The sequence below is a fragment of the Ranitomeya variabilis genome, chromosome 1 (genome assembly GCF_051348905.1).
Source record: "Ranitomeya variabilis isolate aRanVar5 chromosome 1, aRanVar5.hap1, whole genome shotgun sequence".
NCBI lineage: Eukaryota > Metazoa > Chordata > Amphibia > Anura > Dendrobatidae > Ranitomeya > Ranitomeya variabilis.
The window spans coordinates 325,454,865-325,480,136 of record NC_135232.1 but is presented as its reverse complement, the minus strand read 5'-3'; the positions used below and the strand labels follow the sequence as shown (position 1 = coordinate 325,480,136).

Here is a 25,272-nt window from a genome sequence, read left to right as displayed (position 1 = left end):
AAAGCAGTGTGCAGCGGTGACGTCACCGCTGTGCTCTGCTTTTACTTTACGGCCGGCACTCAGTCAGTGCGGGAAGCTCTGAGCAGCAGCGCGGATGTCGGGGGACGTGACAGACATCAGAGGGTGAGTATGTACTGTTTTTTTTTTTTACTTTTACAATGATAAACAGGGTAAATATTAGGTTACTAAGCGCGGCCCTGCGCTTAGTAACCCGATATTTACCCTGGTTACCATTGTAAAACATTGCTGGCATCGTTGCTTTTGCTATCGCTATCCAGGACGCTGCAACGTCACGGATCGCTATCGTTATCGTTGCAAAGTCGTTTAGTGTGAAGGTACCTTTACTCAGCTAGCGTGAGCCGGAAAATAGGATTAAGGCAAGTACATCTTAAAGCATATCTAAACTTTCAATAAACTGTGCATAAATCAATAGTCCAGTATATATTTTCTGTGTATGCTTCATGTTTTAGTTTGCTTTTTCTCTCAGCTCATAATTGGAGAGGTTAGTTGATCTGATGCTCTTCATGTTATTAGCTCTGATAGCAGTTTGTTTCTTTCTGAGGTATGATTCAGCACAAACTTGCTCTCTCTCACCTCCCCTCTTCATAGACACTGAAGCATCATGATTAGGGATGATCGAATAGCTTCGGATAAGTGCTTATCCGAATAGCTCTAGCTTTTACAGGATACCTGGAGCGATCCCGATAATCAAGTGTCCGACGCTTACACACAGAAGTTTTCAAAGCGGTGACTGGGAAAGATCACGGCGACACCAAGAAACCAGTGCCCATCATGTCATGCAAAGGAGAAGGAAAGAGCCTGTCAAACATCAGTTACAAGATATTTTATAAGTGACGAAGTTACTGTAGCAAAGATATGCTTAAAAGCTCATAGAGCTGTTAAAGACTGTGTAACATTATCATTATTGGCACAACCAGCTTTTATAGCTCTTAATGGAGGAATGGCTCGCAAGCTTGGTTTTTCTCTGGAAAGAGAAAGTATTAGACAATTACGGTAGATCTTAAAGACTCTCAAAAGACCTTTGATATTTCTTTAAAAAGTTTCTCCAGGCCTTAGTGGAAAAAGTTCTGCAAAATTGTGAACTCAAAAATTAACAGATTCTTGCTATTGTAACTGACAATACTTCAAACATAAGTACAGTTAAACTGATGAATGAGAATAATGAAGTTGAACACCAGCTAGAAGAAAACTTCAGATTCAATCTGTTTGAGATGGAAGGCCACAGTCCTGTAACTAAGGAACAAGCAGATATGACTACAGAAGAACAGTAAAATACTTTACAGTTAAAAGATATTGTTGAAGCTGCTTCAAAGCTTTCTCATATTCATCACATGTAGTGATGAGCGAGTGTACTCGTTGCTCGGGTGGTCTCCGAGTATTTATGACTGCTCGTAGATTAAGTTTTCAGCAGCATGATTTACAGCTATTAGCCAGCTTGATTACATGTGGGGATTACCTAGCAACCAGGCAACCCCCACACGTACTCAGCCTGGCTAGTAGCTGTAAATCATTCAGCTGCCGTGATGAAAACTAAATCTCCGAGCACTAACAAATACTCGGAGGTTACCAGAGCGTGCTCGCGAAAACCCAAGCAACGAGTATACTCGCTCATCACTAATCACATGCGCTGTGTTGTGCACACATTGCATCTGGCAATAAGAGATAGTCTGCAAGAAGGACATGCTGGCACTGTAATTGGCAAAGTGAGGAAATTGGTTATTGCTGCCAGAACCTGTAAAATTGATTCCATCTTAGAGACGTGCTGGAAAATGGGCAATTGTGGATCAGGCCACTTGATGGAGCAGCACCTGTTTAATCATTGAGTGATTGCTTGAGCTAAAACCCTTTCTTGTAGACATGGCCAACCATCGGGTAACACCAAATAAAGGGCAATGAACACAGGTGGCTGAATTGAAGGAATTGCTTCATCACCCATTTAGAGTGACTAAAAAATTGAAGCTGAGTATTTAAACTGCTGGCATTTTCATAAAGGAATAGAAGAACTTGTGGTTTGCTTGACCCAAAGAGGAGTTTTAATCTCAGATGGCATCGCTGTTTCAATGAAACGAAGAGAGACACTGCTATTAGAAAATTCTTCTGACAGCTGTTTATGTGGACCAGAGTCACCGTATATTGCTGGATGATCAACCGCTACTAAAGGAAAAATGGCTCTGACTGAAGTAGCAGTTAGGATGAGTGGGCTGTAGGACTGTTAAGAGCAAGAGGACTTGGGTCTTAACAGTGCTACGGATACCTTATCTTCAGCCTCATCGGATGAGGAGTTTAATTTGGAAAGGTATTTGGATGACCTGTAGCAGGTAAACGTTGCCGCAGGGAAAAAGATTCAACTCCCATAGCAAAAAGATTGACCATATTTCAGCAAAACATTTTCACGTGGTCTCAAAAAAGTAGAACCCAAGTTAGTGTAGAGAGGTCGTTCTCTATCCTTAAAATAATTACTGTAGATCAGATTTGAGGTCACCTATGAAGGAGGATCTGATGGGGGTGATACTGTTTCTTACAACAAATTCATAGCCTGCACAAATGTTTAGTATGTTTTGTTTAAAACAGTTTTTTCCTTCTTACTGCATAGTTTATTGCATATTTACAATTAAAGTTTTTTTTGTGTTCTAAAGTTGTATTTCAGTAAAAATAGTTTGTTCTATCTAATTAGCTTGATTATTTTATCATAATGGTGACTAAAGGTCTGATGTTACCATTTTACTACAGTAAATGCATCACTTAGGCTACGTTCACATTAGCGTTGTGCGACGCAGCGTCGGGCGCCGCTGCGTTGCCGCATGCGTCATGCACCTCTATATTTAACATGGGGGCGCATGGACATGCGTTGCATTTGCGTTTTGTGACGCATGCGTCGCTGCGGCGCACGCGTCAGGGTGCACAGGACGCAGCAAGTTGCATTTTTTGTGTCCAAAATCAAGCAAAAAAAAGGACGCATGCGTCACAAAATGCTGCGTTGTGCATGCGTTCACATTTGCGTTGTGCGTTGCGTCGCCGACGCTGCGGCGCACAACGCAAATGTGAACGTAGCCTTAAACATGAGCCATGTATGAGGGAGTTGGAGGTTTGGCTTACTGACTCCACAGCCCTGCTCTCTTGTAAGGTTTATTGTGGTATCACGTTCTTTCCATTTGATAATGGATTTGATGGCGCTCCGAGGGATAATCAGAGATTGATTTTTATTTTTTATTTTTTTTTTTTATAACCCTGACTTGACCTGTATTTCTCAACAACTTTGTCTCAGACTTGTTTGGAGATCTCCGTCGTCTTCATGGTGCTATTAGGTTAGTGGTGCTTCTTTGTTGTGAAATTGGATTTTGGGCTCCCCCGGTGGCCACTGGTGGAATTGAACTGGTGTGCATCATCCTCTCTGTTCACCTGTTTCCATCAGGATGTGGGAGTCGCTATTTAGCCTTGCTCCTCTGTCACTTCCATGCCGGTCAACATTGTAATCAGAAGCCTTTCTGTGCATGTTCCTGCTGCTAGACAACTCCCAGCTAAGTTGGACTTAGTCCTTGTTTGTTTTTGCATTTTGTTCCAGTTCACAGCTGTAGTTTCGTTTCTGTGTCTGGAAAGCTCTTGTGATCTGAAATTGCCACTCTGATGTTATGAGTTAATACTAGAGTCTTAAAGTAATTTCAGGATGGTATTTTGATAGGGTTTTCAGCTGACCATGAAAGTGCCCTTTCTGTCTTCCTGCTATCTAGTAAGCGGACCTCAATTTTGCTAAACCTATTTTCATACTACGTTTGTCATTTCATCTAAAATCACCGCCAATATTTGTGGGGGCCTCTGTCTGCCTTTCGGGGAAATTTCTCTAGAGGTGAGCCAGGACTATATTTTCCTCTGCCAGGATTAGTTAGTCCTCCGGCCGGCGCTGGGCGTCTAGGGATAAAACGCAGGCTACGCTACCCGGCTACTGTTAGTTGTGCGGCAGGTTTAGTTCATGGTCAGTTTAGTTTCCATCCTTCCAAGAGCTAGTTCGTATGTTTGCTGGGCTATGTTCTCTTGCCATTGAGAACCATAACACTTCTTGCTTAATGGTGTTGCAGCCTCTGCGGCCTTCCAGAATAGGTGTGAATATACTGACTGACCATGTGGCACTTAGATTGCATAAGGTGGACTTCATGAGTCACATGCTTAGTGAGATGAAGATAACTGCTTGCACCAGAAATTTTTAGAGGCTTCATCGCAAAAGGGTGAATAGTATACATACGCACATGCCAATGTTTAGTTATTTGATCTCATAAATTTAATTTATGCCTATATTTTTCTCACTTCACCAACTTACACTATTTAGTGCTGATGCATCACACACAAATCGTATTACATATTTTTGTAAACACAGGTTGCAGTGTAAAAAGCCAAGGGGGTGAATACTTTTGCAAGCCACTGTATACAGGTATTGCTTAGGCTTATCATCTGGTGTTCCACACGGAGGCTGGAGACACCGAGCCCAACGCTGTGTAATTCAACCGGCTGCTTTTTAATTGTTCTGCACTTTAGATATTACTGTCTACAAAATAGTTGCAGCACTAAACTGTTGTACGTGCTTATTCATAATGTAATATTCCAGCTATTGAACCCATTCTACGCCCGGGTGGTGAGGATTTTTATTGGTATATTTATACAGTCTTCAATAAAGTGGCGCCGGAGATCGCGAGATGCGCACACACTGATTCTGGCTCCATTTAATTGACTTAATGTACTACAACGTCAACATAACAGTTTGAATGTGCCAGCCTCACGGATAATGTCGGTGGCCGACGTGTACGCAATGCAATGTTGTCGTAGAATTCTTCAATAAAATGGTGCCCGAGTCATCGTGTGCTTATACCACACTACCTGGTGCCTTTTTATTAAAGACACTGTGTCTGTCTGCAAGCAGTGTCTTCAGTAAAGTGGCGCCGTAGTGCGGTATGCGCACGCACGGACTCTGGCGCCACACTGCAGGCTTTGGACAGAAGGACGCATCCACCATTATATAAGATAATTACATTTACTAGTCGTGTACATGTTATGTGAACATTATGCAATAATTGTCATTTTCTGGGGAATTTACAGCTCCTATCTCTCTTGTATGACATAAATACAGATATGAGCGAGTGGATGAAATAATTTGGGTGAAAACCAACCAGTTACAGCGAATTATTAGAACTGGACGCACTGGTCATTGGCTTAATCATGGCAAGGAGCACTGTCTGGTAATAATAGCTGTCATTGATCAGCAGTTGTTTTGTTCTTTGTTTCTCTTTTTTTGTCTCACGTGTGCCACTTTCTTGATGAATGCAAGCTTTATTTTGTAGGTGGGCGTCAAAGGAAGCCCTCAAGGATTTAATCGGGGTCTAGATTGTGATGTCATTGTGGCAGAGGTAAGATGCTCGTGATATTCTATCCTGTGCAAGAAAAGATTCCAACTATACTTGTCTGTCCTTTGCTGAATTCACTTGTATTAAATGAGGCCAAGCACATGTGGTCGGTACGTAATTGCATTTATGTAAATTGTCCTATCTCATTGGCAAAGTTGGAGAATCTTGACAGTGTGTGCCGATTCAGATGTTTGCAATCCCTTAGCGTATTTGCAGACTTTCGTCAGAAGACTGGTCAACCCCTTTAAAAAAGACCTTTCTTCTTTTTACTTTTTTTTTTTTTTTTTTTTTTTTTTTTTTAAATTTTAAACTGAATATTTCACTAGCAAAGGGCTAAGGAGCTAATTAACCCCTTCCTGACATCTGACGTACTATCCCGTCGAGGTGGGGTGGGCCCGTATGACCGCCGACGGGATAGTACGTCATACGCGATCAGCGGCGCTCACGGGGGGAGCGCCGCCGATCGCGGCCGGGTGTCAGCTGATTATCACAGCTGACATCCGGCACTATGTGCCAGGAGCGGTCACGGACCGCCCCCGGCACATTAACCCCCGGCACACCGCGATCAAACATGATCGCGATGTGCCGGCGGTGCAGGGAAGCATCGCGCAGGGAGGGGGCTCCCTGCGGGCTTCCCTGAGCCCCCCGCAGCAACGCGATGTGATCGCGTTGCTGCGAGGGTCTTACCTCCCTCCCTGCAGCTCCCAGACCCGGATCCAAGATGGCCGCGGATCCGGGTCCTGCAGGGAGGGAGGTGGCTTCACAGACGCCTGCTCAGAGCAGGCACTGTGAAGCAGCCTGCACTTTCCTCAGATCGGTGATCTGTCAGAGTGCTATGCAAACTGGCAGATCACCGATCTGTATTGTCCCCCCCTGGGGCAAAGTAAAAAAGTTAAAAAAAAATTTTTCCAAATGTGTAAAAAAAAAAAAAAAAAAAATATTCCAAAATAATGAAAAAAAAAATAAAATATTATTCCCATAAATACATTTCTTTATCTAAATAAAATAAAAAAAACAATAAAAGTACACATATTTAGTATCGCCGCGTCCGTAACGACCCAACCTATAAAACTGCCCCACTAGTTAACCCCTTCAGTAAACACCGTAAGAAAAAAAAAAAAAAAACGAGGCAAAAAACAACGCTTTATTACCATACAGCCGAACAAAAAGTGGAATAACACGCGATCAAAAAGACGGATATAAATAACCATGGTACCGCTGAAAACGTCATCTTGTCCCGCAAAAAACGAGCCGCCATACAGCATCATCAGCAAAAAAATAAAAAAGTTATAGTCCTGAGAATAAAGCGATACCAAAATAATTATTTTTTCTATAAAATAGTTTTTATCGTATAAAAGCGCCAAAACATAAAAAAATTATATAAATGAGATATCGCTGTAATCGTACTGACCCGACGAATAAAACTGCTTTATCAATTTTACCAAACGCGGAACGGTATAAACGCCTCTCCCAAAAGAAATTCATGAATAGCTGGTTTTTGGTCCTTCTGCCTCACAAAAATCGGAATAAAAAGTGATCAAAAATGGTCACGTGTCCGAAAATGTTACCAATAAAAACGTCAACTCGTCCCACAAAAAACAAGACCTCACATGACTCTGTGGACCAAAATGTGGAAAAATTATAGGTCTCAAAATGTGGAGACGCAAAAACTTTTTTGCTATAAAAAGCGTCTTTTAGGCTGGTTTCACACTTGCGTTTTTATCTGCATGCGTTTTTTAAAAAAACGCATGTGTGAAAAAACGCATGTAAACGTGGTAAAACGCATGCGTTTTTAGACGCATGCGTTTTTATAGAAAAACACAAGAAAACAAACAAAAAAAAAAAACCCTACCCCTAACCCTACCCCTAACCTGAAATACGTGGCACTAAAATATACGTTTATATACGTATATAAGTGCCACGATATTTCAGTGGCCACGTATATAAGTGCCACGTACATAAGTGCCACGTACATAAGTGCCACGTACATAAGTGCCACGTACTTAAGTGCCACGTACTTAAGTGCCACGTACTTAAGTGCCACGTACTTAAGTGCCACGTACTTAAGTGCCACGTACTTAAGTGCCACGTACTTAAGTGCCACGTACTTAAGTGCCACGTACTTAAGTGCCACGTACTTAAGTGCCACGTACTTAAGTGCCACGTACTTAAGTGCCACGTACTTAAGTGCCACGTACTTAAGTGCCACGTATTTACGTGCCACGTATTTACGTGCCACGTACTTAAGTGCCACGTACTTAAGTGCCACGTATTTACGTGCCACGATATTTCAGTGCCACGTATAACCACATAGTTATAGTATTTATAGTACGTGGCACTGAAATACGTGGCACTGAAATATCGTGGCACTGAAACACGTGGCACTGAAACACGTGGCACTGAAACACGTGGCACTTAAATATGTGGCACTTAAATATGTGGCACTTAAATACGTGGCACTTAAATACGTGGCACTTATGACTGTCAGAAAATGTTCATTAAACGGTTAGAGGTGAGGTTAGGGGTAGGGTTAGGGTTACCGTTGGGATTAGGGTTAGGGGTGTGTTTGGGTTAGGGTTTCAGGTAGAATTGGGGAGTTTCCACTGTTCAGGCACATCAGGGGCTCTCCAAACGCGACATGGCGTCCGATCTCAATTCCAGCCAATTCTGCGTTGAAAAAGTAAAACAGTGCTCCTTCCCTTCCGAGCTCTCCCGTGCGTCCAAAAAGGGGTTTATCCCAACATATGGGTTATCAGCGTACTCGGGACAAATTGAACAACAACTTCTGGGGTCCAAGTTCTCTTGTTATCCTTGGGAAAATAAAAATTTGGGGGGCTAAAAATCATTTTTGTGGGAAAAAAATATGTTTTATTTTCACGGCTCTGCGTTGTAAACTGTAGTGAAACACTTGGTGGTTCAAAGTTCTCACAACACATCTAGATAAGTTCCTTGGGAGGTCTAGTTTCCAATATGGGGTCACTTGTGGGGGGTTTGTACTGTTTGGGTACATCAGGGGCTCTGCAAATGCAACGTGACGCCTGCAGACCAATCCATTTAAGTCTGCATTCCAAATGGCGCTCCTTCCCTTCCGAGCTCTGTCATGTGCCCAAACAGTGGTTACCCCCCACATAGGGGGTATCAGCGTACTCAGGACAAATTGGAAAACAACTTTTAGGGTCCAATTTATTCTGTTACCCTTGTAAAAATACAAAGCTGGGGGCTAAAAAATCATTTTTGTGAAAAAAAAAAAGAATTTTTATTTTCACGGCTTTGCGTTACAAACTGTAGTGAAACACTTGGGGGTTCAAAGTTCTCACAACACATCTAGATAAGTTCCTTGGGAGGTCTAGTTTCCAATATGGGGTCACTTGTGGGGGGTTTGTACTGTTTGGGTACATCAGGGGCTCTGCAAATGCAACGTGACGCCTGCAGACCAATCCATTTAAGTCTGCATTCCAAATGGCGCTCCTTCCCTTCCGAGCTCTGTCATGTGCCCAAACAGTGGTTACCCCCCACATAGGGGGTATCAGCGTACTCAGGACAAATTGGACAACAACTTGTAGGGTCCAATTTATTCTGTTACCCTTGTAAAAATACAAAGCTGGGGGCTAAAAAATCATTTTTGTGAAAAAAAAAAAGAATTTTTATTTTCACGGCTTTGCGTTACAAACTGTAGTGAAACACTTGGGGGTTCAAAGTTCTCACAACACATCTAGATAAGTTCCTTGGGAGGTCTAGTTTCCAATATGGGGTCACTTGTGGGGGGTTTGTACTGTTTGGGTACATCAGGGGCTCTGCAAATGCAACGTGACGCCTGCAGACCAATCCATTTAAGTCTGCATTCCAAATGGCGCTCCTTCCCTTCCGAGCTCTGTCATGTGCCCAAACAGTGGTTACCCCCCACATAGGGGGTATCAGCGTACTCAGGACAAATTGGACAACAACTTGTAGGGTCCAATTTATTCTGTTACCCTTGTAAAAATACAAAGCTGGGGGCTAAAAAATCATTTTTGTGAAAAAAAAAAGAATTTTTATTTTCACGGCTTTGCGTTACAAACTGTAGTGAAACACTTGGGGGTTCAAAGTTCTCACAACACATCTAGATAAGTTCCTTGGGAGGTCTAGTTTCCAATATGGGGTCACTTGTGGGGGGTTTGTACTGTTTGGGTACATCAGGGGCTCTGCAAATGCAACGTGACGCCTGCAGACCAATCCATTTAAGTCTGCATTCCAAATGGCGCTCCTTCCCTTCCGAGCTCTGTCATGCGCCCAAACAGTGGTTACCCTCCATATATGGGGTATCAGCGTACTCAGGACAAATTGGACAACAACTTTTGGGGTCCAGTTTATTCTGTTACTCTTGTAAAAATACAAAAGCTGGGGGCTAAAAAATCATTTTTGTGAAAAAAAAAAAAGAATTTTTATTTTCACGGCTCTGCGTTATAATCTGTAGTGAAACACTTGGGGGTGCAAAGCTCTCAAAACACATCTAGATAAGTTCCTTAGGGGGTCTAATTTCCAAAATGGTGTCATTTGTGGGGGGTTTCAATGTTTAGGCACAACAGGGGCTCTCCAAACGCAACATGGCGTCCCATCTCAATTCCAGTCAATTTTGCATTGAAAAGTCAAATGGCGCTCCTTCCCTTCCAAGCTCTGCCATGCGCCCAAACAGTGGTTTACCCCAACATATGGGGTATCTGCGTACTCAGGACAAATTGCACAACGTTTTTTGGGGACCAATTTCTTCTCTTACCCTTGGGAAAATAAAAAATTGGGGGCGAAAAGATCATTTTTGTGAAAAAATATGATTTTTTATTTTTACGGCTCTGCATTATAAACTTCTGTGAAGCACTTGGTGGGTCAAAGTGCTCACCACACATCTAGATAAGTTCCTTAGGGGGTCTACTTTCCAAAATGGTGTCACTTGTAGGAGGTTTCAATGTTTAGGCACATCAGGGGCTCTCCAAACGCAACATGGCGTCCCATCTCAATTCCAGTCAATTTTGCATTGAAAAGTCAAATGGCGCTCCTTCACTTCCGAGCTCTGCCATGCGCCCAAACAGTGGTTTACCCCAACATATGGGGTATCTGCGTACTCAGGACAAATTGCACAACATTTTTTGGGGACCAATTTCTTCTCTTACCCTTGGGAAAATAAAAAATTGGGGGCGAAAAGATCATTTTTGTGAAAAAATATGATTTTTTATTTTTACGGCTCTGCATTATAAACTTCTGTGAAGCACTTGGTGGGTCAAAGTGCTCACCACACATCTAGATAAGTTCCTTAGGGGGTCTACTTTCCAAAATGGTGTCACTTGTAGGGGGTTTCAATGTTTAGGCACATCAGGGGCTCTCCAAACGCAACATGGCGTCCCATCTCAATTCCAGTCAATTTTGCATTGAAAAGTCAAATGGCGCTCCTTCCCTTCCAAGCTCTGCCATGCGCCCAAACAGTGGTTTACCCCAACATATGGGGTATCTGCGTACTCAGGACAAATTGCACAACATTTTTTGGGGACCAATTTCTTCTCTTACCATTGGGAAAATAAAAAATTGGGGGCGAAAAGATCATTTTTGTGAAAAAATATGATTTTTTATTTTTACGGCTCTGCATTATAAACTTCTGTGAAGCACTTGGTGGGTCAAAGTGCTCACCACACATCTAGATAAGTTCCTTAGGGGGTCTACTTTCCAAAATGGTGTCACTTGTAGGGGGTTTCAATGTTTAGGCACATCAGGGGCTCTCCAAACGCAACATGGCGTCCCATCTCAATTCCAGTCAATTTTGCATTGAAAAGTCAAATGGCGCTCCTTCCCTTCCAAGCTCTGCCATGCGCCCAAACAATGGTTTACACCCACATATGGGGTATCAGCGTACTCAGGACAAATTGTACAACAACTTTTGCAGTCTATTTTCTCCTGTTACCCTTGGTAAAATAAAACAAATTGGAGCTGAAATAAATTTTGTGTGAAAAAAAATTAAATGTTCATTTTTATTTAAACATTCCAAAAATTCCTGTGAAACACCTGAAGGGTTAATAAACTTCTTGAGTGTGGTTTTGAGCACCTTGAGGGGTGCAGTTTTTAGAATGGTGTCACACTTGGGTATTTTCTATCATACAGACCCCTCAAAATGACTTCAAATGAGATGTGGTCCCTAAAAAAAAATGGTGTTGTAAAAATGAGAAATTTCTGGTCAACTTTTAACCCTTATAACTCCCTAACAAAAAAAAATTTTGGTTCCAAAATTGTGCTGATGTAAAGTAGACATGTGGGAAATGTTAATTATTAAGTATTTTGCGTGACATATGTCTGTGATTTAAGGGCATAAAAATTCAAAGTTGGAAAATTGCAAAATTTTCAAAATTTTCGCCAAATTTCCGTTTTTTTCACAAATAAACGCAAGTTATATCGAAGAAATTTTACCACTATCATGAAGTACAATATGTCACAAGAAAACAATGTCAGAATCGCCAAGATCCGTTGAAGCGTTCCAGAGTTATAACCTCCTAAAGGGACAGTGGTCAGAATTGTAAAAATTGGCCCGGTCATTAACGTGCAAACCACCCTTGGGGGTGAAGGGGTTAAATTTTTTTTTTCTTCTCCATTGGGTTGGAAAAGATATGGGCCTTTGATATTTAGGATGGTCAATATGCAAATTTCCTTTTTAACTAACAGGACATTTAATTTTTCACCTTTAAAAGGCTTTTCAATTTTAAAGGGAATCTGTCAGCCCCTGGGACACTTTTAATCTATTACTATGGGCATACAGGTAACAAAATGGTTAAAATATTCTTACCTGTATGCCTCATAGCTGTGGTGTAGATGTTGATAAATTTGAGTTTTTGTCTTGTGAACAGGTGCCAACTGCGATAGCTGCTTTATATAGAAAAAGAAAACACAGCAGCACTCTATAGGATCCAAGATAGCAGCTATCGCAGCTGGCACCTGTTCACACCTAGGAGGTGCTGGTCAGGTTTTTTTCTTTATATTTTACTATTGGGGGTGTGACTGCCTCCAGCCTGACTCTGCACTTCTCCCATTGACCAGCAGTTCTACTCACCCATTAAATTGTAAGCTCATGGCCCAGGAGAGTCATGTTTTGTCCATTTAACTGTAGGCTAATCGCTCAAGAGAGGTATGTACAGTAGAACAGCGACCCATCAGAGGGAGGTCACCTTGCCGCGGTTGATGGGCACACATGGATTGGCCAATTTATGCTCTAAAAACCTCCATTTTTGTAAGCTCATCTTAGTGAATTAAATTATACAGTTTATATCATGGCTCCTATAGAGTGCTGGGGTGTGTGTGTGTGTGTATACAATGCCTACAAGTAGTATTCAACCCCCTGCAGATTTAGCAGGTTTAATAAGATGCAAATAAGTTAGAGACTTCAAATAAGAGCAGGATTTATTAACAGATGCATAAATCTTACAAACCAAAAAGTTTTGTTGCTCAGTTAAATTGTTATAAATTTTAAACATAAAAGTGTGGGTCAATTATTATTCAACCCCTAGGTTTAATATTTTGTGGAATAACCTTTGTTTGCAATTACAGCTAATAATCGTCTTTTATAAGACCTGATCAGGCCGGCACAGGTCTCTGGAGTTATCTTGACCCACTCCTCCATGCAGATCTTCTCCAAGTTATCTAGGTTCTTTGGGTGTCTCATGTGGACTTTAATCTTGAGCTCCTTCCACAAGTTTTCAATTGGGTTAAGGTCAGGAGACTGACTAGGCCACTGCAACACCTTGATTTTTTGCCTCTTGAACCAGGCCTTGGTTTTCTTGGCTGTGTGCTTTGGGTCGTTGTCTTGTTGGAAGATGAAATGACGACCCATCTTAAGATCCTTGATGGAGGAGCGGAGGTTCTTGGCCAAAATCTCCAGGTAGGCCGTGCTATCCATCTTCCCATGGATGCGGACCAGATGGCCAGGCCCCTTGGCTGAGAAACCGCCCCACAGCATGATGCTGCCACCACCATGCTTGACTGTAGGGATGGTATTCTTGGGGTCGTATGCAGTGCCATCCAGTCTCCAAACGTCACGTGTGTGGTTGGCACCAAAGATCTCGATCTTGGTCTCATCAGACCAGAGAACCTTGAACCAGTCAGTCTCAGAGTCCTCCAAGTGATCATGAGCAAACTGTAGACGAGCCTTGACATGACGCTTTGAAAGTAAAGGTACCTTACGGGCTCGTCTGGAACGGAGACCATTGCGGTGGAGTACGTTACTTATGGTATTGACTGAAACCAATGTCCCCACTGCCATGAGATCTTCCCGGAGCTCCTTCCTTGTTGTCCTTGGGTTAGCCTTGACTCTTCGGACAAGCCTGGCCTCGGCACGGGAGGAAACTTTCAAAGGCTGTCCAGGCCGTGGAAGGCTAACAGTAGTTCCATAAGCCTTCCACTTCCGGATGATGCTCCCAACAGTGGAGACAGGTAGGCCCAACTCCTTGGAAAGGGTTTTGTACCCCTTGCCAGCCTTGTGACCCTCCACGATCTTGTCTCTGATGGCCTTGGAATGCTCCTTTGTCTTTCCCATGTTGACCATGTATGAGTGCTGTTCACAAGTTTGGGGAGGGTCTTCAATAGTCAGAAAAGGCTGGAAAAAGAGATAATTAATCCAAACATGTGAAGCTCATTGTTCTTTGTGCCTGAACTACTTCTTAATACTTTAGGGGAACCAAACAGAATTCTGGTGGGTTGAGGGGTTGAATAATAAATGACCCTCTGAAAACACTTTTCACAATTTAACCCCTTCACCCCCAAGGGTGGTTTGCACGTTATGGACCGGGCCAATTTTTACAATTCTGACCACTGTCCCTTTATGAGGTTATAACTCTGGAACGCTTCAACGGATCTTGGTGATTCTGACATTGTTTTCTCGTGACATATTGTACTTCATGATAGTGGTAACATTTCTTTGATATTACCTGTGTTTATTTGTGAAAAAAATGTAAATTTGGTGAAAATTTTGAAAATTTTGCAATTTTCCAAATTTGAATTTTTATGCAATTAAATCACAGTGATATGTCACACAAAATACTTAATAAGTAACATTTCCCACATGTCTACTTTACATCAGCACCATTTTGGAACCAAAATTTTTTTTTGTTAGGGAGTTATAAGGGTTAAAAGTTGACCAGCAATTTCTCATTTTTACAACACCATTTTTTTTTAGGGACCGAATCTCATTTGAAGTCATTTTGAGGGGTCTATATGATAGAAAATACCCAAGTGTGACACCATTCTAAAAACTGCACCCCTCAAGGTGCTCAAAACCACATTCAAAAAGTTTATTAACCCTTCAGGTGTTTCACAGGAATTTTTGGAATGTTTAAATAAAAATGAACATTTAACTTTTTTTCACACACAATTTACTTCAGCTCCAATTTGTTTTATTTTACCAAGGGTAACAGGAGAAAATGGACCCCAAAAGATGTTATACAATTTGTCCTGAGTACGCCGATACCCCATATGTGGGGGTAAACCACTGTTTGGCCGCATGACAGAGCTCGGAAGCGAAGGAGCGCCATTTGAGTTTTCAATGCAAAATTGACTGGAATTGAGATGGGACTCCATGTTGTGTTTGGAGAGCCACTGATGTGCCTAAACATTGAAACCCCCCACAAGTGACACCATTTTGGAAAGTAGACCCCCTAATGAACTTATCTAGATGTGTGGTGAGCACTTTGACCCACGAAGTGCTTCACAGAAGTTTATAATGTAGAGCCGTAAAAATAAAAAAAAAAATTTTCCCACAAAAATTATTTTTTAGCCCCCAGTTTTGTATTTTCCCGAGGGTAACAGGAGAAATTGGACCCCAAAAGTTGTTGTCCAATTTGTCCTGAGTACGCTGATATCCCATATGTGGGGGGGAACCACCGTTTGGGCGCATGGGAGGGCTGGGAAGGGATGGAGCGCCATTTGGAATGCAGACTTAGATGGATTGGTCTGCAGGCGTCACATTGCGTTTGCAGAGCCCCTAATGTACCTGAACAGTAGAAACCCCCCACAAGTGACCCAATATTGGAAACTAGACCCCCCAAGGAACTTATCTCGTTGTTTTGTGAGAGCTTTGAACCCCCAAGTGTTTCACTACAGTTTATAACGCAGAGCCATACAAATAAAAAATATTTTTTTTTCCACAAAAATTATTTTTTAGCCCCTAGTTTTGTATTTTCGCAAGGGTAACAGGAGAAATTGGACCCCAAAAGTTGTTCTCCAATGTGTTCAGAGTACGCTGATACCCCATATGTTGGGGTAAACCCCTGTTTGGGCACACAGGAGAGCTTGGAAGGGAAGGAGCACTGTTTTACTTTTTCAACGCAGAATTGGCTGGAATTGAAATCGGACGCCATGTCACGTTTGGAGAGCCCCTGATGTGCCTAAACAGTGGAAACCCCCCCAATTATAACTGAAACCCTAATCCAAACACACCCCTAACCCTAATCCCAATGGTAACCCTAACCACACCTCTAACCCAGACACACCCCTAACCCTAATCCCAACCCTAATCCCTACTGTAAATGTAATCCAAACCCTAACTTTAACCCTAACCCTAACTTTAGCCCCAACCCTAAATGTAGCCTTAACCCTAGCCCCAACCCTAACCCTAACCCTAGCCCTAACGTGAAAATGGAAATAAATACATTTTTTAAATTTTTTTTATTTTTCGCTAACTAAGCGGGTGATGAAGGGGGGTTTGATTTACTTTTATAGCAGGTTATTTAGCGGATTTTTATGATTGGCAGCCGTCACACACTGAAAGACGCTTTTTATTGCAAAAAATGTTTTTTGCGTTACCACATTTTGAGAGCTATAATTTTTCCATATTTGAGTCCACAGAGTCATGTAAGGTCTTGTTTTTTGCGGGACGAGTTGACGTTTTTATTGGTAACATGTTCGGGCACGGGAGATTTTTTGATCGCTTTTTATTCCGATTTTTGTGAGGCAGAATGACCAAAAACCAGCTATTCATTAATTTCTTTTGGGGGAGGCGTTTATACCGTTCCGCGTTTGGTAAAATTGATGATGCAGTTTTATTCGTCGGGTCAGTACGATTACAGCGATATCTCATTTATATCTTTTTTTATGTTTTGGCGCTTTTATACGATAAAAGCTATTTTATAGAAAAAATCATTATTTTGGCATCGCTTTATTCTGAGGACTATAACTTTTTTTATTTTTTTGCTGATGATGGTGTATGGCAGCTCGTTTTTTGCGAGACAAGATGACGTTTTCAGTGGTACCATGGTTATTTATATCCGTCTTTTTGATCGCGTGTTATTCCACTTTTTGTTTGGCGGTATGAGAATAAAGCGTTGTTTTTTGCCTCGTTTTTTTTTTTTTTTTTTTTTACGGTGTTCACTGAAGGGGTTAACTAGTGATACAGTTTTATAGGTGGGGTCGTTACGGACGCGGCGATACTAAATATGTGTACTTTTATTGTTTGATTTTTTTTATTTAGATAAAGAAATGTATTTATGGGAATAATATTTTTTATTTATTTATTTATTTAGGAATTTTTTTTTTATTTTTTTTTTACACATGTAGATTTTTTTTTTTACTTTGTCCCAGGGGGGAACATTACAGATCGGTGATTTGACAGTGTGCACAGCACTCTGTCAGATCACCGATGTGACTTAGAGCAAAGCAGGTTTACCAGCGCCTGCACTGAGCAGGCACTCGGTAAGCCACCACCCTCCCTGCATGACCCGGATGCCGCGGCCATCTTGGATCCGGGACCTGCAGCGAGGAAGGAGGTAGGAGACCCTCGGAGCAACGCGATCACATCGCGTTGCTCCGGGGGTCTCAGGGAAGCCCGCAGGGAGCCCCCTCCCTGCGCGATGCTTCCCTATACCGCCGGTACACCGCGATCATGTTTGATCGCGGTGTGCCGGGGGTTAATGTGCCGGGGGCGGTCCGTGACCGCTCCTGGCACATAGTGCCGGATGTCAGCTGCGATAGTCAGCTGTCACCCGGCCGCGATCGGCCGCGCTCCCCCCGTGAGCGCGGCCGATCGTGCTGGACGTACTATTCCGTCCTTGGGAAGTAGGGCCCACCCCACATGGACGGAATAGTACGTCCAATGACAGGAAGGGGTTAAAAAAAAATAAACAAAGAAATAACATTCTTTTTTGCTGCAGTGCATTTCACACTTCCAGGCTGATCTACAGTCCAAATGTCACAATGCCAAGTTAATTCCAAATGTGTAAACCTGCTAAATCTGCAGGGGGTTGAATACTACTTGTAGGCACTGTATATGTATATATGTGTGTGTATGTATGTATATATATATACTAGCTATTGAACCCGTTCTACGCCCGGGTGGCGAGCATTTATATTGGAATATGGTCTCCATCCTGGTATGTGCTGCTCCTATCCTGTCATATGCTGCTCCATCCTGCGCCCCCATCCTGTCATGTGCTGCTCCACCGTGTCATGTGCTGCTCCATCCTGCGCCCCCATCCTGTCATGTGCTGCTCCACCGTGTCATGTGCTGCTCCATCCTCATCCCCATCCTGTCATGTGCTCCCATCCTGCGCCCCCATCCTATCACGTGTTGCTCCATCCTGCGCCCCCATCAGTGCGGGCGGCTGTGCTGAGTGCGGGCGGCTGTGCTGAGTGCGGGCGGCTGTATGTGGCTGTGCTGAGTGCGGGCGGCTGTATGTGACGTGGCTGTGCTGGGTGCGGGCGGCTGTGCTGGGTGCGGCAGCTGTGGACGGCTGTGCTGGGTGCGGTGGCTGTGCTGGGTGCGGTGGCTGTGCTGGGTGCAGCGGCTGTGCTGGGTGCAGCGGCTGTGCGTGGCTGTAGGCGGCTGTGGGAGGCTGTGCTGGGTGCGGCGGCTGTGCGTGGCTGTGGGCGGCTGTGCTGGGTGCGGCGGCTGTGCTGGGTGCGGTGGCTGTGCTGGGTGCGGCGGCTGTCCATGGCTGTAGGCGGCTGTGCGTGGCTGTGCTGGGTGCGGAGGCTGTGCATGGCTGTGGCGGCTGTGCGTGGCTGTGCTGGGTGCGGCGGCTGTGCTGGGTGCGGCGGATGTGCTGGGTGCGGCGGCTGTGCTGGGTGCGGTGGCTGTGGGTGGCTGTGCTGGGTGCAGCAGTTGTGCGTGGCTGTGGGCGGCTGTGCGTGGCTGTGCTGGGTGCGGCGGCTGTGCGTGGCTGTGGGCGGCTGTGCTGGGTGCGGCGGCTGTGCTGGGTGCGGCGGCTGTCCGTGGCTGTGGGCGGCTGTGGGAGGCTGTGCGTGGCTGTAGGCGGCTGTGCGTGGCTGTGGCGGCTGTGCATGGCTGTGCTGGGTGCGGCGGCTGTGCTGGGTGCGGCGGCTGTGGGTGGCTGTGCTGGGTGCGGCGGCTGTGCGTGGCTGTGGGCTGTGCTGGGTGCGGCGGCTGTGGTCGGCTGTGCTGGGTGCGGCGGCTGTGCGTGGCTATGGGTGGCTGTACGTGGCTGTGGGCGGCTGTGCTGGGTGCGGCGGCTGTGGTCGGCTGTGCTGGGTGCGGCTGTGCGTGGCTGTGGGCGGCTGTGCGTGGCTGTGGCGGCTGTGCATGGCTGTGCTGGGTGCGGCGGCTGTGCTGGGTGCGGCGGCTGTGGGTGGCTGTGCTGGGTGCGGTGGCTGTGGGCTGTGCTGGGTGCGGCGGCTGTGCGTGGCTATGGGTGGCTGTACGTGGCTGTGGGCGGCTGTGCTGGGTGCGGCGGCTGTGCGTGGCTGTGGTCGGCTGTGCTGGGTGCGGCTGTGCGTGGCTGTGGGCGGCTGTGCGTGGCTGTGGGCGGCTGTGCTGGGTGCGGCGGCTGTGGTCGGCTGTGCTGGGTGCGGCGGCTGTGCTGGGTGCGGCGGCTGTGCGTGGCTGTGGTCGGCTGTGCTGGGTGCGGCGGCTGTGCGTGGCTATGGGTGGCTGTGCGTGGCTGTGGGCAGCTGTGCTGGGTGCGGCGGCTGTGCGTGGCTGTGGGCGCCTGTGCGTGGCTGTGGGCGGCTATGGTCGGCTGTGCTGGGTGCGGCGGCTGTGGGCGGCTGTGCTGGGCGCGGCGGCTGTGCTGGGTGCGGCCATTTTCTTGGTCCTGCTCCCGGAGTCGGCGCCTGCGCAGTCCGCGCTTTCCGGCGCCATTTTCTTGAAGACACTGCAATGTGTCTTCAAGAAAATGGCGCCGGAAAGCGCGGACTGCGCAGGCGCCGATTCCGGGAGCAGGGGGACAGTCACGGCCCGGAAGCGCGTCGGTGGAACGGGTCAGGTAAGTATACTCACCCTCCGCCTCCTGGCTCGTCCCTGCTTGTCCGGTGGAGATCGCGGTGTGCGTTCAGCGCTTACGCATACCGCGATCTCCTGGGAGCGTCGCTCTGTGCGGTCCAGACTGCGCCGGCGCTTGCGCAGTCTATAGAGGCTTCGGACAGAGTGACGCTCCCAGCGTTATATTATATATAATATATATATATATATATATATATATATATATATATATATATATATATATATATATATATATATATTATATTTTATATACATATAATAAATTTTTTTTAATCAAGCTATCTTCTGATTAGGCCGTGTCATAAAGTAAAAAAAGGAAATGCCTCCAGAGAAGACTCTCTATCAATGTCTCCTTGGTTGGAGGGGAAACTATAATAAGTGGTCGCACAGCGCATCATCAATCAGTACTTGTTCTCTACTTCTAAATGATGTGATCAAATTAATTTTGATGTCAACAGTAACGGTGTGGTCATTCACCTAGGTCCGATCTACTAGTCACAAACCTGATGAGATATATGGAATGATTGAACGTCTTTCTCCTGGAACTCGAAAGATTGAGCTGTTTGGACGTCCACATAATGTGCAACCAAATTGGTTAGTGTTTTGGTTGTTAATTAATAAGGAGCAACTATGTCTGGTTTTCCATATCCGTGTTTCACAGTGTAATTACAGATGTAGACTGACTGCAGATCTCCTAACCCGAATGCACAGGCACATTATATATCTTTAACCTACATATGGTGGTGCAAAGTGTCACTGTGCTATAGATCCTTGCAGTGATACCAACAAACTTCCACAAACAGTTTGTAAAAATAAATATAGAATGTAAAATGGTATATACCTGGGTATATACAGGTACACGCTGGATAATAGCGAGTAGGAGTGTCCTGTGCGGTGAAATAAACTAAACACCAAGAAGTGTAAGATAATGCGGTGTCTAGGTGAAAATCAATTGTCACGAATACACCCCTGATGAGCGCAAATGACATAAAAGGGAATTGCTAAGGAATACATACAGGTCTTCCTACCTCTAATGGTGAGTCTTTTGAGGATTAGAAAACTGTAGTATTGCTGCCGTTGTTCCAGATGAATCCAAGTGGAGAGGTAAAAAATCCAAACAAGTGGCTGCCCCGGCCGGTAGCAGCCACCATAAACTAACCTCCGGATGGGAGCGGGGATCCTGCAGAGCCGGCGCCGCTTGGAGTATAGGCGGTGAGTCCGGATGGTGCGCAGGACCTTCGTGACGTAATAGATCACATGACCGCTACCAGAGCCCGAGAGTGAGTACGGAGTGCAGTGAGGATCTAACAACCAACGCGTTTCGGAGACGACTGTCTCCTTCCTCAGTGATGATCCCTGCTCCATACTGGTTGTCCTTATATAGCCTCTCCTAATGAACTAATTATTGAAAGCCAAACAGTTCTGTGCCGATATTCAGTCCTCTTGGAGTCCATCTGCGCGCTAACCTGGTCCTCTGGCGACGTTTCATAGATGATATTGTTTTTATTTGGTCTGGTGGCTGGGATACTCTTAATCAGTTTTTAAAGGATATAAATAAAAATCTATATTTTTTAAAGTTCACCTCCACCACCAGTACCACTGAAATTAATTTTTTAGATTTGAAGATTTTTATTGATGATTTTAAAATTCAAACACGCACCTTCATTAAACCAACCGATATGAACAGCTACATCCCCTTAGATAGCTGTCATCTTCCCAGCTGGTTGCTCAATATTCCGAAGAGTCAGTTCACTAGGATTCATCGGAACTGCTCCAGGCCCCAGGATTTTGAAATGGAAGCGGAAACATTAAAAAAAAAAAATTTTGGGAAAAAGGATATGACGAAATAATGTTAGAAAAATCGAAAGAAGCGGCCCTGGTAAAATCCAGACAGGAGCTTATCAACCCAGTCCCTAGATCTAAAGAAATTGTGGATTCTATCCCCATCATTACAAAGTATAACACGAATTCAAACATTCTTAGTAAGATAGTCAGTAAACACTGGCACATTTTAAAAAATGATAAAATACTGGGAGATAAGATCACTAACCAGCCCCGCTTTGTATATAAAAAAATCTCGAAACCTGGGAAATATGATTGCCCCCACGGTTCAGAAAAAATCTTTTTTGACAGTCTTCTATTTTCCACACTAAGTTAAAAGGATTTTTTCCATGTCACAAATGTAACATTTGTAAACAGACCACCATACAGAAATGCACGCATATTAAAAAAGGAGACAGGACAATTCAAATTGAAGATTTTATTACATGCTCCACCACAGGGGTAATATACACTATAGAGTGCCCCTGTGGAAAATTGTATGTGGGGAGGACAAAACGATCGCTAAGAATAAGGATCAGTGAACATATTCGTAACATCAAGAATAAATTTATGGGTCACCCACTCTCCCAGCATTTCATAGAATACCATGATGGACTGTCACGACAGATGAAAGTATCAGGCATAGCTACGGTACATCGACACTGGAGAGGGGGCAATTACATCAAGGCTATGTCTAGAATAGAGACTAAATGGATCTTTATCTTGGATACTATGACTCCAAGAGGACTGAATATCGGCACGGAACTGTTTGGCTTTCAATAATTAGTTCATTAGGAGAGGCTATATAAGGACAACCAGTATGGAGCAGGGATCATCCCTGAGGAAGGAGACAGTCGTCTCCGAAACGCGTTGGTTGTTAGATCCTCACTGCACTCCGTACTCACTCTCGGGCTCTAGTAGCGGTCACGTGATCTATTACGTCACGAAGGTCCTGCGCACCATCCGGACTCACCGCCTATACTCCACGCGGCGCCGGCTCTGCAGGATCCCCGCTCCCATCCGGAGGTTAGTTTATGGTGGCTGCTACCGGCCGGGGCAGCCACTTGTTTGGATTTTTTACCTCTCCACTTGGATTCATCTGGAACAACGGCAGCAATACTACAGTTTTCTAATCCTCAAAAGACTCACCATTAGAGGTAGGAAGACCTGTATGTATTCCTTAGCAATTCCCTTTTATGTCATTTGCGCTCATCAGGGGTGTATTCGTGACAATTGATTTTCACCTAGACACCGCATTATCTTACACTTCTTGGTGTTTACTTTATTTCACCGCATAGGACACTCCTACTCGCTATTATCCAGCGCGTACCTGTATATACCCAGGTATATACCATTTTACATTCTACATTATATATCTTTCATAGATCTATACTATTGGCTGAGTCTGGCTCAGGAAACCTGCAGCGAGTCCGTACATCATGGTCCATACTCAGACCAGCTTTACACATTCTTCTTTCACTCCCCCAGTCTTTGGCTAGCATTTTATGGGCATATTCTCAATGCAGCTGTAATCTTATTTAGCTTGCAGCTCAGGTTCTTGGACTTCTGTAATTCAGGGGCACTTGTGTTTGTTCTGAAACTTTTTGTGGTCTTTCCACAATAAAATGTAGTCCCAGCTACTTTCCTTCACACGGTGCCCATAGCTCCAGATTGCTGCTTTCATTTTCCTAATGGCCTTAGAAAATGTATTTAGAATGAACGCCTGCTATGCGCAGCAGCTCTGTTACCTTTGCACCAGTTTTTATAAATCGTTCTCGTTTTGGTGAATAGAACATGATATATTTCATTTAATCACAGCAAAAAGGACTTGTAAAACTACTATAATCAGAGCAAAACTGTGTATGGCTCCAGCCATTGAGCGGTTTTCTTGCATTAAGAAGCATTTGTCTTGTGAAATGTGATGAGCGTGTAACAATTATATAGAAAATCTTCACCCCTTTCAATTCAGCATTTTAATGCTTTCTCTTCTTTAGGATCACTTTAGGGAATCAGCTGGACGGGATCCATTTGTTAGATCCAGATGTAGTAGCTCGATTTAAGCAACAGTATCCAGATGGAGTGATTTCAAAACCAAAGAATATGTGACTGCCTCCGCTGTCTTGGGAGAGAACAAAGGATGAGAACTGTTTATTTTTTATACGGTTCCAGGCGTCTCGCCTGGTATTTGATTCAGTGTAAATAGTGCTTTTATGATGTCATTCCACTTCGGTAATGGATTCACAAAATTAAACCAGAAGTCACTGACGTCAAGCTCGCACCGGCTGCTCAGACACTTATTTTCATCTCGCTCAACCACCACAAAACATTGTTTTACGCTACTATGAAACCTCCCATTTAATGTTTTCCACAAGTCAATAGTTTGTGCAAAGATAATACATTTTGCAATACGTTTTTTTTAACAAAAATGTACTGCGTATTTAGGTAAAGCGATTGTCCCACAAAACGGAATAAACTAAAACACAGCCTACATGGGAGCCACATAAACTACAAAACATTCTCTGTGCTGTCCTGTAAAAGCGCCGATTTCAGATAGTACATCAGTAAGCAGAAGACTTGTGACCGTTTCACTTGGAGCACATGTATTGGCGGGTCAACCGCCCAGCATCACGTGACTTTCTTTAGGCTGTTCTTCCTTCTTTTCCCAGAGATCCTTACTTTTTGTCACTATCCTGAAACTTTTTCAGTGACATCATAAACCCAACACGGTCTATATGCTCCTCAGGGGATCTGGCTAAATTGTCCACAATATCAAATGGCATCGGCATTGGCAATAACAATGTCTATACACTCCCCAAGGTGTCAAGAGAGCTGAGAATAGAATGTCGTTGATCATCTTATTGGGACCTCTGTTGTCCGCCCTCCTGATACTCTGGCTTGGAGAGTTAGACCATGTTATTGACAGTACTGATGCTCCCTTCTGATTTTATGGACAATGTAGCAACTGCTTCTGCCAACCTGAAGAGCATATTTATTGTTGACTACTATGATTCCTGACTAGTGATGAGCGAGTGTACTCGTTGCTGGGGTTTTCCCGAGCATGCTCGGGTTACCTCCGAGTATTTGTTAGTGTTCGGAGATTTAGTTTTCATAGCGGCAGCTGCATGATTTACTGCTATTAGCCAGGCTGAGCACATGTGGGGGTTGCTAGGAAATTCCCACATGTAATCAAACTGTCTAACAGTCGCCAATCAACCAGCTGCTGAGAGGAAAACTCCATATTTTTCGCTTTGTAAGACGCTCTGGATTATAAGACGCTCCCCAAATTTTGAGGAAAAAAATAGGAAGCAAGCTTTTTTTTTTTTTTTTGTTTTAAGAAATTGGTGGTGCTTCTTATAATCCACTAGATGGTGGCCCGATTCTAACGCATCGGGTATTCTAGAATATGCATGTCCACGTAGTATATTGCCCAGTCACGTAGTATATTGCCCAGTCACGTAGTATATTGCCCAGCCACGTAGTATATTGCCCAGCCACGTAGTATATTGCCCAGCCACGTAGTATATTGCCCAGCCACGTAGTATATTGCCCAGCCACGTAGTATATTGCCCAGCCACGTAGTATATTGCCCAGCCACGTAGTATATTGCCCAGCCACGTAGTATATTGCCCAGCCACGTAGTATATTGCCCAGCCACGTAGTATATTGCCCAGCCACGTAGTATATTGCCCAGCCACGTAGTATATTGCCCAGCCACGTAGTATATTGCCCAGCCACGTAGTATATTGCCCAGCCACGTAGTATATTGCCCAGCGACGTAGTATATTGCCCAGTCACGTAGTATAT

General features: G+C 44.3%; 1 protein-coding gene across 1 annotated transcript in view; it reads left to right on the top strand.

Annotated features, from left to right (window-relative positions):
- METTL3 (methyltransferase 3, N6-adenosine-methyltransferase complex catalytic subunit) overlaps nucleotides 1-23,744 on the top strand; it is a 51,398-nt gene extending 27,654 nt beyond the window's left edge. The window contains exons 8-11 of the mRNA XM_077298470.1: nucleotides 5,138-5,246; nucleotides 5,349-5,414; nucleotides 20,129-20,241; nucleotides 23,463-23,744. Of these exons, the coding sequence (XP_077154585.1) occupies nucleotides 5,138-5,246; nucleotides 5,349-5,414; nucleotides 20,129-20,241; nucleotides 23,463-23,574 (400 nt within the window). The 3' untranslated portion in view covers nucleotides 23,575-23,744. The remainder of the gene's footprint in view (nucleotides 1-5,137; nucleotides 5,247-5,348; nucleotides 5,415-20,128; nucleotides 20,242-23,462) is intronic.
- The last annotated feature ends 1,528 nt before the right edge of the window (nucleotides 23,745-25,272 follow it).